Source organism: Parasteatoda tepidariorum, chromosome 5 (assembly GCF_982258835.1).
Source record: "Parasteatoda tepidariorum strain Cologne lab strain chromosome 5, Ptep-v5.0, whole genome shotgun sequence".
NCBI lineage: Eukaryota > Metazoa > Arthropoda > Arachnida > Araneae > Theridiidae > Parasteatoda > Parasteatoda tepidariorum.
In genome coordinates, this window is record NC_141759.1 from 7,473,113 (window position 1) to 7,485,760 (window position 12,648).

Below are 12,648 nucleotides of genomic sequence, written 5' to 3' on the forward strand. Positions count from 1 at the left end.
TTTGATCACGCCATCTTTGATCATGCGATATCTAGAATTTGTATTGTTTATAAATTTTCCTGTAAGTATTTAAAAAAAAATATTCTAAAATAAAAGGAATAAGGAAAATGAAAGATAAACTGTAACATGAAATATGTTTAACATTGTAAAGAGAAAAAAAAATGTGATTGTAAAGTAAAAGGAAATGAAATTAAAGGGGAAAAAATGTCATTATCTATAGTCACCTTTGAAAAGTTTAAACAAAGTACAGTAAAGTTTATTTTGATCAATACTAAAATGTAATACAATTAACTTGTTCATAATATTTTCTTCAGATTTTTCTTTGAAATCCAAGGATCCAAACAAAGAACAGGGAAAAAAAGACCGCAATCACGGTAGCATTGAAATGTTTTATATTAAACATAACTATTCAGTCAATCAACAATGCATTCCAAAAAAAATTTCCTTGTTTTAACAGCTAATTTTATGTATTTAAAGCCGAGTTGACAGGTAAGATGCAAATTAAGGCTGTAAAAACTATTGCGGTTAAGATGCTTATTAATTTTTTGTTTAATGCTGCTGTTTTGAATGTTGTACGAGGTATTAATATGCCTTCAGATCCAGTTGACGTGGGTAACGGTGAGCACTTTAGACCTTGCGCGAAATGGATAAAGTGCATATCAAAGGGTAAGAATATTTTTAAACTGATACGTAATAACACTTAATTATTTCATATTTATAACTGAGTTGAGAGCTGACAGCAGACTGATTTTTTTCAAAGTCCTCCATGTTCTCATAACAAATCAATACCGCTGGGGGCACTGATCCAGGCGTTTCCTTGTTGTCTGCATTGGTTCAAAATTACTAGGCTAGGGAGTTGAACATTAGTAGTCGTAAAACAAAAATTGGGTCGGCTGTTCAACCACGAATAAAATAAAATACAACTTTTAATAAGTATTTTTTATTATTTTATTTTAAAACAGTTGAAGCATTTTGCATTTTTAGGTATACAATTTTCACATCATTTTAAAGAATGTACTTTTATTTAAAAAGGAACAAAATGTGAGCAAAATCAGTCATATAGTTGCTGAGGTCGAGTAGTTCTTGGCTTAACCCTTTCAATACTGCGAAAAATCAGTCCAAGTGCGTCCCATTCACGGGATCAGTTATTTCTCTTCCAAGCGATTATTAGATAAAATAACTTTTATGCCTAATAGGCTGAAGGCCTTGGAGACGCATAAACGTCCCCATAACAGCACACCATCAGTAACAATTATTTCATAAGCTTCATTGATGGGACAGCATATGTCCCACCGTAAGCCCAAAGCATATAAACCCCGGGACAGGGTATGTCCCGGCCGGAATTCTAGAGTCAATAACTCATTTTTATTGACATTTTACTTGAAATTTTGATGATTATTGTAGGCAACGTTTTTTTATTAACGTTTTCACGTACATTTGCGTTAATATTTATAAACACTTTTCGAAATTAACAGTTATGAAATAAGGAAGGTAAAAAATTGAAAGTAGTGGAGGGATAACAGTATCTAAAGCTTGAGTTACTTGAGGGTGTGGCAGGACTGGAAACAGTTCTTGCACAGTGCTACGTTGCAAGAGATTCACACTATTTTCGAGCGTGACTCTTTATTCATTTTTGCTCACCTTGTACATCTTCTGCCCGTTTTTTCCTCAATTAGGAAATGGTTTTCAACATTGAAAAGTCTCGCTGTTGATGATGATGATAATATAGTTTTGGAGAAAGAAGGCATTTGCTTATAGACTTCCTTGCTCGCATTTCCAAATGTTCTTTCTTTCCATTTCTATACTTTCGTTCGTACATTGGGCAATGCAAATGAATAAGCTTTTGGGAAAGATCTTGAAGAAAGAATCCACTTCGGTGACTTCGTTGCCTATAGAGAAATTTGTTTGACCCTTGATGTAAGTAACTAGTGGCATTCGTGGTGCAAAGTTAGTTGGATGGGACCATGAAAATGATGGAAGATTCTGGTTCTAGAGCTCAACTTCATCATCAAACAAATCATTGTGATTGGGTGAAACGACTTCATTGTCGGTCTCCTATTCAGTGTTTTCAGTTTCAGAAGACTCACTAGTATAAGCGAGCTGTCTCAACTTGTTATCAGGGTGAATTCTCTTTAGACTCATTTCAGCCCTTCATCGGAGGAAGGAGCCTTCGAATAAGCCTTCGAATTATTTAGAAATAGTGGTGGCTAAAAACCTAATAAATTGAATTTATTAAAACAAAAATTACAATTAATAAACTACCACTCGAAAATATTTATTCGCTGTGCTTGATTAGATCGGGAACGATTGACGTGATAAATTTATGGACTCAGAACGATGAGACGGCCTTAAAATCGGTTTGAAGACAAAAGTGGGCGTTATTTTCTGTCCTAGATATTTTTCAGTAACTTGAACATATGTTGTCCCAGCCGTAATATCAAAAATTTACCAGACTGGGACAGCACATGTCCCGTCCGGAGCGAAAGGGTTAAATTGCAGACAATAAACTATTGACCATTAAAGTTGCTACACCAGGAAAGTGGCACACCACGACAGTGAAATTTGCCTGACGGAAAAAGTATGTTGTGGTATGCAAGTGATTAATTTATCATCGCTTTCATGCATAGCAGGCGGTGGTGCAACACCTACAATGTGTCTAAAAAAAGAGATTTGGCAGTAAGTTTTTCATACAGAAATTGAATTTGAGTGTTTACTCTTGGATAAAAAAGTTTTTCTTATGACTCGTGTAAGAAGGGGAAATGCCTACCAGCACATGCCTGAGTTTCATCGAGGTTAAATTGTGGCCTACCGGGATTGCGGTTTATCATACCGCAGTATTGCTGCTCGCGTTGGTCGAGATCCCATGACTGTTAGTAGAATATGGAATCGATGGGTTCATGGCGGTCATATGGAATACCGTGCAGGATCTCAGCTACTAACAGCTCCTATTACTAACTAACCTATTACTAACAGCTGAGAAGATACACATGTCAGCCACTTGGCCCTAAGGGATGACACGAACAACTGACACGTCATTACTCGTCAGTCACTACGATTGATTAATTATGGCATCATGTTGAAGCTGTATAAAATACTGTACCCGTCCACAATATGCACTCTCTGTTCGACTCGAAGCCCAAGAGAATAACTGTTGTTATTGCTGCGAGAGGAGGCTGCTATGAGTACTGATTCCTCAGGTTCTACACATCCAAATATCCTGAAAATTTAATCCCTTGTTCTTCCAACTACAATGTATGCGTCCATTAAATATCATTCTGTGATTCGCATTTCTTTCTGGTGCAACAATTTTATTGGCCAGTGGTGTGTAATTTAATTTTATCAAGAAAAATTCTTTTCGAACAGAAATCGTCTTCCGTCAGTTATTTTCAGTGAATACATCCCATAAAAAACCAAGTTGGAACTAAATGACAATAGATAAAATCGTGTCGCATTCAGCCACACTGTCCTTATATTTTTTTGATAAGCTTAATATAACCAATACGTTTTCAATTCAGTGAACAAAATACTTTTAACCTATTTATATTTTCTATTTCATATTAAATCACAAAAAATTGTTAATTTTTGAAAAATATACTTGCTATTTTAATTTTTTATTATTTTTATCAGAAGACATTTTTATTTCAGATCAAGACATGAATGATAAATTGGATTCATGCATCATTATGGTACCGGAAGAGGTATGATTATTTATTTCGTGGTACAATAATTATTAAAGCAAATTTAAAATATATGATATATAGTACTTTATGATCAAATTTTCAATATATTGGTGTTTCTTTGTTAAATGTTCATAAAAATCGCGAGAAACTAAAACGTAATGTAACGTATTAGTAGTTGTTCATTTACGTCTCACTAGAGCTGTACAATGGGCAATTGGCAACGGTCTGGGAAACATCCCTGAGGATGATCCGAAGACATGAAATAACAATTTAGATCCTGTGCAGAAGGGATGGCCCCCTCGCTGGTAAGCCGACGGCCTGCAAGTGAAGTCGGGCACTTTACAGGGAAACAGTTTAACGAAGACTAATACCGCACACCCTCGGTCCCTACGCAGACTGATCCAAGTGGTCTTCCTACCGCACAATAGCCGAAAACAGTGATGTTTTACCTCGATGATCTGCTGGGAGCCATGTCTTAAAAGTCAGTCCACAGCGGGATAAACATAATTATTTAGAAATGTCTCACGCCATAGCCGATACAAACAATTTTCGTTCAAAAACAACATATCATCAGTAAACTCTAAAGTGTTTCTATTTGACAAATATGGCGACTATAGTTCTGTTAAAAAATGATCAAATTATTTTGTTTTTCGATGTATATCTAAAATATTTGAATCAAATAAATTATTTTTTAAGCATTATTGTATTGTAAGGAGCAGGGGTGACTCAGGGTGTAGAGCAATCGCCTTCGAACTAGTGTGCCGGGTTCGAATCCCAGTGATGGCTGTGCTGGAATAGTTGAGTACAGAGTGGAAAATGCTAAGCAAGCATAATAAAAAAATAATCTTTGAACTTACAAGAATTTTTATTAAGCAAGAAAAATTATAACTTAACTTAGACATCACATAACTTAATAAGAGAAAAAACTCCTTGAAAGTTATTCACTCACCATAACGTAAGGTAACCAAAGTGACTCCATACAGTCATCTAAAACTCTCTCCCAATCTTAATTTTTCTTATATATATATACAAGCATATTTAACATTCATTCAAAACACAACATTTGCATAATGAGGATGAAAGAAAACTTAACACACCTAAAAATAATATTTAAATTTTTGTCTTAATTATTTTTAAATGTTCGAAATAAAACTTTATGAGAAATAAAAAATCAAGAGAGAAAAAACACTCTTCTGAATCAATTTAGCCTTTCTCCCTCTTTCATTGGTTTTTCGAACATGTGATTTCTGGCTCTTCGTTCTTCTTACTCGAACCTTGTTCTTTGAAGTCTGACAGGCTGGTCGATTAGAATTAGGCGCCCGGTTCGCACTGACCACAGTCCTGATGTAAAATATTCTCAGTGGTAGACGGATCATGTGTTAGAGTTCCATTGTCGTCAAGTTTTTCATGGCAGGTTTTCGTGGTTTTTCCACTCCATCTAACGCAAATACCGGTTACTTCCATTAAAAAGACCTCCACAAAGGTAAACTTCTCCCAATACTTGATCCAGGCTTGTCTTGTGGATTGGGTTAAGAATTACAAGACTATGGAGTTCAGCATTAATAGTCGTAAACCAGGAAATTTTGTCGACTATTCAACGATGGTTATAAAAAAAAACATGGTTGTGAGAGCCGTGGTGTTTCAGAAGTTAAAGCGTTAGCCTCCCAATAAGGTATATAGATAAACCACGTTCAAATCCCTGAAATGGCTGGTCGATACGAATTCAGCAGCTGGCTCACACAGACCAAAATGCTGGTGTAGAATTCATTTGCATTGAATTATCTCTGGATAAACGATCTTTATAATTGTTCTCGAGCTACAGCTAAAAACACTAAAAGAAATATTATGATTAAGGAGTAAAACGTTCTGTCTGCTCTCCGGACCAAACTGTGAGGACCATATTTTCTAGATTGCAGTAACCCCTCTGCACTTCGGAGGTAAGAAATCTGAGATCGTGAAATGAAATGTTTATTTATCTCACAGAGGATGTAAGTTTGTGTTTCTCATTCCGTCACATAAAATATCGTCTACACTAATTAATCAGCATGTTTGAGGTCAATGCTTTGACCTCTTAAGATTGAGTCCAAGAACGTGAAAGTTCCCATCAAAAAATAAAAAGTTATTCAGGTTCGTTCGTTTTTTTTTTCTTTGCGCGCTGCACATGAAAATTTAGTCGCATTGGTCAGATAAATAGTAAATATTTAAGATCATGTCTTTTCTCTTTCAATGTACCATTACTGAAAATGCAAAAATTCGCAATAGCTTTATTTTTCTTATTTTTTTTAAAAGTATGGTGTGAACGCAGTGAAGCATTTCGCAGATTTTTCATCAATGGACTGGAACTGGGAAGAGAGGGAAGTATTTTTTCAAGATTTGTGTGCCATGGATGACGAAAAACATAATCGACTTAGTAATGTCAATTCATTATAAGGAATGACAATAATTATTATTGAAGCAATTTAAACAAAAAAATTATCTAAGTTATCCCTTCATCTTGCAAAAAAACTACACGAAAGAATTGGAAAAATTATAAAAAATAATAAAAAAAAATATCTGAACTTATATGCGGAGGTTAATTATTAACCCTTCATTGTATTTTTTTTTTTTTTTTTTTTTGTGAAATAAAACAAATTGATCTAATTCATGCTCTAATACAGTGATTCTCAACCTTTTTTTTGTTGCGGCACACTTTTAACGATTTTTAAGATTAACTTTTAACGATTTGACGGCACACAGCGAAAAAAATTAGATTAGAAGTTGTTTAATTACCTATTTTACACTGTGTTAAATAGTTTGTGATATTAATTTCGAATGTGAAATAAAATAATATGTACTACAAAAGCGCATTTATTAAGGGATTAATAATTTCTTTCGGTCAATTTTTAATTAGTTAGTAACAGTTATTTATTTTTTTGCTAGTTATTAATTGTTAGCTTAATTTTTGTTAGTTATCCTTTGTTAATTTTTTTTTTACATATTTGTTTGGTTTTAGTTATCCTTTGTTAATTTGTTTATTAGTTGCATAGCTTACTTTAATGATTAACTCTTACAACATTTTTTAAAATTGTGTGTCATATACTATTTAAACACTTCCATCTTATTTTAAGATTGTCAGAGACAACATAATCACCGACAAAGATGTTCACGCGGTTAAAGCGTGGAAAAATTACAAAAGATATATATATATATATAATATTGTATCATTTCTAATATTTGGCGGCACATTTTAAGAATTTGGCGTCACACAAAAGTTCCGCGGCACATTGGTTGAGAATCACTGCTCTAATAGATTAAAGGAAAAATGTTTTTAAAAAATCATAGCATAAAAATATAATATAAAATAAATCAAAAACAGCATGGTGAAAATATCAATAACTATACAAAGTATATAAAAAATAATATATCTTTGTACATCTTTTTCTTCTGATGATAATTAAAAAAAATATATTATTATTATTCTCTTGCAACACTCATATAATTTCAGCTACATCGCGGCACTTCTCTTCAGAATTTTCGTCATCAAGCCTATTTTCTGTTAGACAACCACTTTTTAAATGGTCCAAGTAGTCTTTGATTTTAAATCTGAATCTCTTCACAAAAATAGTATAAAAATAAATATATAGTAAAAAAACATTTCCGTCATACATCCGAAGTAAAACATGGTAATGTAAATTTCTGTCTCATAAATTTCTGTCTCTGTATATTTCTGTCTCACGGTTTTGAAAAGATTATTTAGGTATTTGATGTAAATTGCGCAGTAAGTATCGTAAACACAAAAAAAAACATTTTTCCATTTATTAGCGTTTATTAGACAAAAAAAAATCAGAATATTTATCAAAAATATTAAAAAAAATCGTACTTTTCTTCTAACCACAACAAAAGGCGGAATGACAAGCTCAATCCGCCCTAGCAGCAAAATAATTAGTGCCCCCATCGGACCAATATTCACGAATCTTAGTTCACTAGTGTTTCAAATTGCCGCTATTTTCCGATATTTTTCTATATATGCGAAATAGACCAATAATTGCTATAGGCATATTGGCCTATATTTCCTATTTAGAACTATCCGATTTTCCTTATATTTTACAGTTACTTTAAAACCAATATCAGCCTTTCACCCAATACAGTTAAATAACCTTCGCAACAGCTCAGTCCACCTAATGAAGCCGATTAGTTCTTTTGCAGCTGGGTACATATTACAACCGGGTTCCTGTCCCAGCGTTGACTCCACTATATATTTTTCCATTCTCTTCAACACTTGAAGAGTGCCCTGCACTTTCCAATTTGTAGCCCTGGACTATTGTAATATAATACTCCATTCACACATAGACGCCAACACCCTAAAGCTGCTTAACACAAAAACGACTGGTATTTCTCATCTCTTACGGGAGAGGAAACATTCAGATAAAAATATTTAAAAAAAAAATGATTGAAAAATAAATATTAAATAAATTAAAATAAAAATATGAAATAAAACGATAAATTATTTTAATACTAAATTAATTCAAGAATTTAATTTAGGAATGCCAGCAGAATTTTAAAAAGAAAATACTCATATAAAGATACTCGTGAAACAAAAGCATGCTAAAGAATAAAATATTAACTATGTTAAAGACTTTAATAAAAAAAAAAAAACATTACATTTTCTTCTGCTGAGAGCATTCTGAAATATTAAAATCTGAGTCTCAGTAATATTAAAACAATATCCAAAAACCAAAGTGGGAATATATATGTAGATTTTACTAGCCGTAAACACTGATTGTTGTGCTGACCTTTGGTATAATGGAGTTGATTTGTTTATTAGCTTCTTTCACAGTTAATTTGATTGAACTAATTACGCAACTGCTTTTGCAGAAATGTGCCACTACTCTAATGGCAGACATCTTTAAGGGTGGTTAACTAGAAACATTTGATGCCACAGGACTCGTCTCGGTCTCTAAGATGTTATTTTGAGTCTCCCCGGGGCAGATGGACACCTGCCCGGACTGTGTGGAGGTGTTCGGCACTAAAATAAATTTATAATATTAAATAGAAAATATTAAATGAGACACAATCAAGAACAAGAGTATGACGAAAACCGGCAATTATATATTAAATTCGGAACTGAAATAAAACTATATATATATATTAAGTATATAAATATTTTGTTACCTTCAAAATTTTCAACATCGTTTTCATTACAATATGTACAACTCTCATGTTCAGCATTAAACCATTCTCGAGTGTTATACCAAAGAGCTGTGTCAAGTTTCTCTTTATCCACACCTTCCAATGTTAATAAGTTCAGCTCATGTATCACTTTAAAAAAAAAAATAATTATTAACCAAATAAATATTTAAGTAACTGATTCAAGGGAATTAATATATACTTACGGACAACAAGAGTAGTTTTATTGAACCGGATGGCCTCAAAATAATCTTTATGTGCTTTGTAGAATGACGGTTGGGCGATTAATTTTATAATTCTAATTCTTCTCATCAGTGCCTCCGGAAAAGATAAGTAATTAGATGTTATCATTCCCGGAGGAAAATATTGTGTGACGGGATCCCGGTTTTTTCGCTCCAAAATAATTTCGTGATGTCCGTCCAAATAGTCCCTCATATTATCATCTAAATTTTTAATGCCAATATCACGGACATCATCAAAAATTACAAATCGGTGGCCAATCGCCATTCCCAATTGGAACATCCTGCGGGTATCATCTTTTAAATTAATATTGATAGTGACACCCCCAAACAAATCTTTAAATCCTCCCGCTAATGTTGATTTACCCGCGTCGAAATCCCCAACCAAAGCAAGCCATCTATTTTTAGGTTTAGCATTTTGAAAACAATTTAACGCGTTTATGACTAATTTCATCAAATTCACACGACCATATAATTTAATTAATAATGTTGCATAGGCATAATGTTGAACTCTAATCTCTATGTCCAATTGAGAATAATTTGAAATTATTTCATTCATCTCTTTCATTAAATAATTAACATTTGAGATCCGTGAAATCATTTCTGTAGCATACGAAAGAACAACTTTCGTCGCAGCCCCCGCATGCTTCAAACGATCGGCCATCGCGACAAATAATTTTGAATTTTCAAAATGTTGTGTGAACTCATCATGAAATGTGGTGGTTTCATTACATATTTCTGAATATTCATAAGTTAAAGTCATCGGGTTAGTAATATTACGAGCAAGAGCAAAGTCAGTGAACATTTTAAAGCTAAAGGTTAGTTTCTCAGCAACCATATATGGAGTAAAGTGATTAAGTGGTACTCCTCTACTAGCATTAGATACATAAGCATACAAAGCATTGAAATTCTTAATATACTCACATATGCATGGTGAGCTCACAATAATTAAATCATCCTCAAGTTTTTTTTTCAGTTCGAGATTCTTCATCGGTACAGTTAATTCTACAACAATGAAGCCGATATCAATATCATTACGATTATATGAGCCAGAAGCAATTCTTTTACTCCGAGGAGTAAAGAATTCGATAAGAATTTCGAGCTTTGGTAATAAAAATGACAAAAAAAACCAGCGACAAGCCCTCTGGTTCATACCTGAACGAAGGAAGGGCTGGACAAAAAGCGGCAGTTCAATTTCTAAACGTCTAGGTGAATGTGAGGAATTAGTTCGAGAATTTACCTCAATACCAGAATCCACGTCAGTAGCAGCCGATGTTGAGGGTTGAGGAGAACTTGGGTGTTCCATAACGAAAATAATAAATAAAATAAAATAAAATTAAATTAGCAAAATCTGTTACTTAAAAATTAACCAAAATGAAGAATAAATTAAATTAGATATTTTATTTAATGTTTTTTTAAGAAATACTTATTAGAAAAAGAATAATTTCATGAGCAACTGCCAAGAGCACATAGAAATAAAATGATATTTAAATTTCCCTCTATTTATATAAAAATCTGAGGGTGAAAAAAAAACCGTTAGAGGATTATTTTTATAATTGCATTTCAGAATCTAACTCGAAAAGCCTCCACAGCAACGCTAAAAAAAATTTTCGCCTTTGATTACGTCACAACCTACATCTAACTTTGTCTGAGAAAGATATTAGTAGGTCGTCGTCGTTAAAAAATATGATAAAAAGTCCTCTCGCCCCACCCATTTTACGTCATAGCGATAGCTTTTCCCCTTTGCGCGCGAAATCATCCTTCTTAGCCCATGAGAAATAAGTTTACATTTGTTAGGTCCTTCCTTTTTGCGCGCGAAATCATCATTCTCAGCGAATGAGGAATAGCATTTAAATATTTGAATGTTTTGTTGATAGAAATAAAAGTAAACTAGTGTAACATATTAAATGCTTTTCAAAAGAATGAAAGAATCAGAATTTCTACGTTTTAATAAGATGATGTTATTCCCATTTGAATTTTTAGTTTCATTTTTATTATTTTAAATATTTCATACATTATAGTAAAATTTTTTGACAAAAAATGTGTTATATTTAATGTTCAGAATTTGAATAAGAATTCTCTCAAAGTAATATTTATTAATTTTTGAACAAATCAGAACTCATCTATTTTATTATTGAATGTGACAAAGCTCCCATCACAATGCCTTGAAACATAGAAACATTTATTCCGTTAAATTTAATTTTCAGTTTTGTTTTCTATATTAAATGCGTGGTAATACGAACTCTCATCCTGATAAACAGAATTACCACGGATTTATAGTGTTTACGATACATCGAAAATATATATTTTAAATACAGTCACGATTATCACGATCATTAAAGAATATAGATATTTTGAGACGTATCGGCTCAGCTTTATTGTAATGTCCTATTTCGTTTTATTAAAGAAAACAGAATCGCAAAAGACATTCAACTTACCTTTTATTGGTTAATTAACCGAAATGCAGTTGTCTTATACAAACATAAATCAAGTTAGAGACATCAGATGATGATAAATTGCTTTTGTTTCGAAATTGTCTTCTAAACATGTAATGTTTACATTATTATTGTCTTTTGTTCCTCCATTCCTGATAAATAACTCGAATTCCAGTTTTAATTTTTTTTTTCATGTATGGAGTCTAATTTCATAGTGTTTTATTGCATGGAGTAAGTCCTTTTACAGATATCAGAGAATTTATAAAAGAAAAACACGAAACTGAATATTTTGATAATATTTAACCCTTTCTAAAGCCGTGGTAAGTATACTTACCACCAATTTTTAAAGTCTATGGGAAACTTTTTTACCACTTTAAATTTACGTTTCCATTTGTCAATAACTTCAGCTTTCTTGAAGTGCGTTTGAATAACATTGACAACCATTTGTTAGTTTAAGAAAATGTATAAAAGTTATAAAATGCATTATTACTTTTGAAGATTGTAGCATTTTTAAAATTTATTTTATAAATAAAGAAAAATAAAAGGCAATAAGTTCCTAATAGGTCGTGTTAAATATACTTACAACCAAAAAAATGGCATTTTTATAAACTAAATTAGTTCTTCTTTCTTATATCAATTACTATTCTTATAACTTTTCCAATTCCAAAAATTTTTTAATTTACCTTTACTAGAAATAAATGGCCCTTTAAAAGGTTAATCTTCTGGTTTTAAAAATATCTTATTTTTGGATATTACACTGAAAAAAAAAAGTATGGTCAAAACTATCAGAATTTGGTAATATTTACCATATTTTTAGCTCTATGGGATCGTCAAAAAGCACGGTAATTTTTACCGAAGCTCTCGTGTAATAACTTTTGGGAAAATTAACTAAAAAATACGGTTTATGATTTGCTGTTTGATTTTATCATGATTCATTAGGTCGCAGCATAAAGAATATTTATTTGGTTAAACTTAATTTTCAGTTTTGTATTTTTACTAAATGTGTAGCAATAAGAGCTTTATTTTTTAAAACCAGAATTTTTTGTTACGATCCGAATGGAAAAATTACTGAATGAATTTAATGCTTAAATACCGTATATTTTGATCCTATTACCAACATTATGGATT

The 12,648-nt window shown here is 32.2% G+C and overlaps 2 protein-coding genes across 2 annotated transcripts; one reads left to right on the forward strand and one right to left on the reverse strand.

Moving 5' to 3' along the window:
• Window positions 1–498: 498 nt before the first annotated feature.
• Window positions 499–6,110, forward strand: LOC147808537 (uncharacterized). The gene is made up of 3 exons (XM_087162603.1): window positions 499–666; window positions 3,646–3,698; window positions 5,970–6,110. Exons 1-3 carry the CDS (start codon window positions 531–533, stop codon window positions 6,108–6,110), a joined length of 330 nt encoding a protein of 109 aa, XP_087018729.1. The 5' UTR covers window positions 499–530.
• Window positions 6,111–8,263: 2,153 nt separating this feature from the next.
• LOC147808538 (uncharacterized) lies at window positions 8,264–10,522 on the reverse strand. Its single transcript, XM_087165198.1, has 3 exons — window positions 10,241–10,522; window positions 8,832–8,978; window positions 8,264–8,685 (listed from the first exon to the last, which is right to left on the reverse strand). The coding sequence occupies exons 1-3, from the start codon at window positions 10,389–10,391 to the stop codon at window positions 8,576–8,578; spliced, it is 408 nt and encodes a 135-aa protein (XP_087021324.1). The 5' UTR covers window positions 10,392–10,522; the 3' UTR covers window positions 8,264–8,575.
• Window positions 10,523–12,648: the final 2,126 nt, after the last annotated feature.

Coding starts and splice junctions, on each gene's coding strand:
- LOC147808537 (XM_087162603.1), top strand. CDS start 531: ATGCTTATTAATTTTTTGTTTAATGCTGCTGTTTTGAATGTTGTACGA. Junction 667..3,645: donor GATAAAGTGCATATCAAAGG/GTAAGAATATTT, acceptor TTTTTATTTCAG/ATCAAGACATGAATGATAAA. Junction 3,699..5,969: donor TCATTATGGTACCGGAAGAG/GTATGATTATTT, acceptor TTTTTTTAAAAG/TATGGTGTGAACGCAGTGAA.
- LOC147808538 (XM_087165198.1), bottom strand. CDS start 10,391: ATGGAACACCCAAGTTCTCCTCAACCCTCAACATCGGCTGCTACTGAC. Junction 8,979..10,240: donor CCAGCCCTTCCTTCGTTCAG/GTATGAACCAGA, acceptor TTTTTTTTAAAG/TGATACATGAGCTGAACTTA. Junction 8,686..8,831: donor CGATGTTGAAAATTTTGAAG/GTAACAAAATAT, acceptor AATTTATTTTAG/TGCCGAACACCTCCACACAG.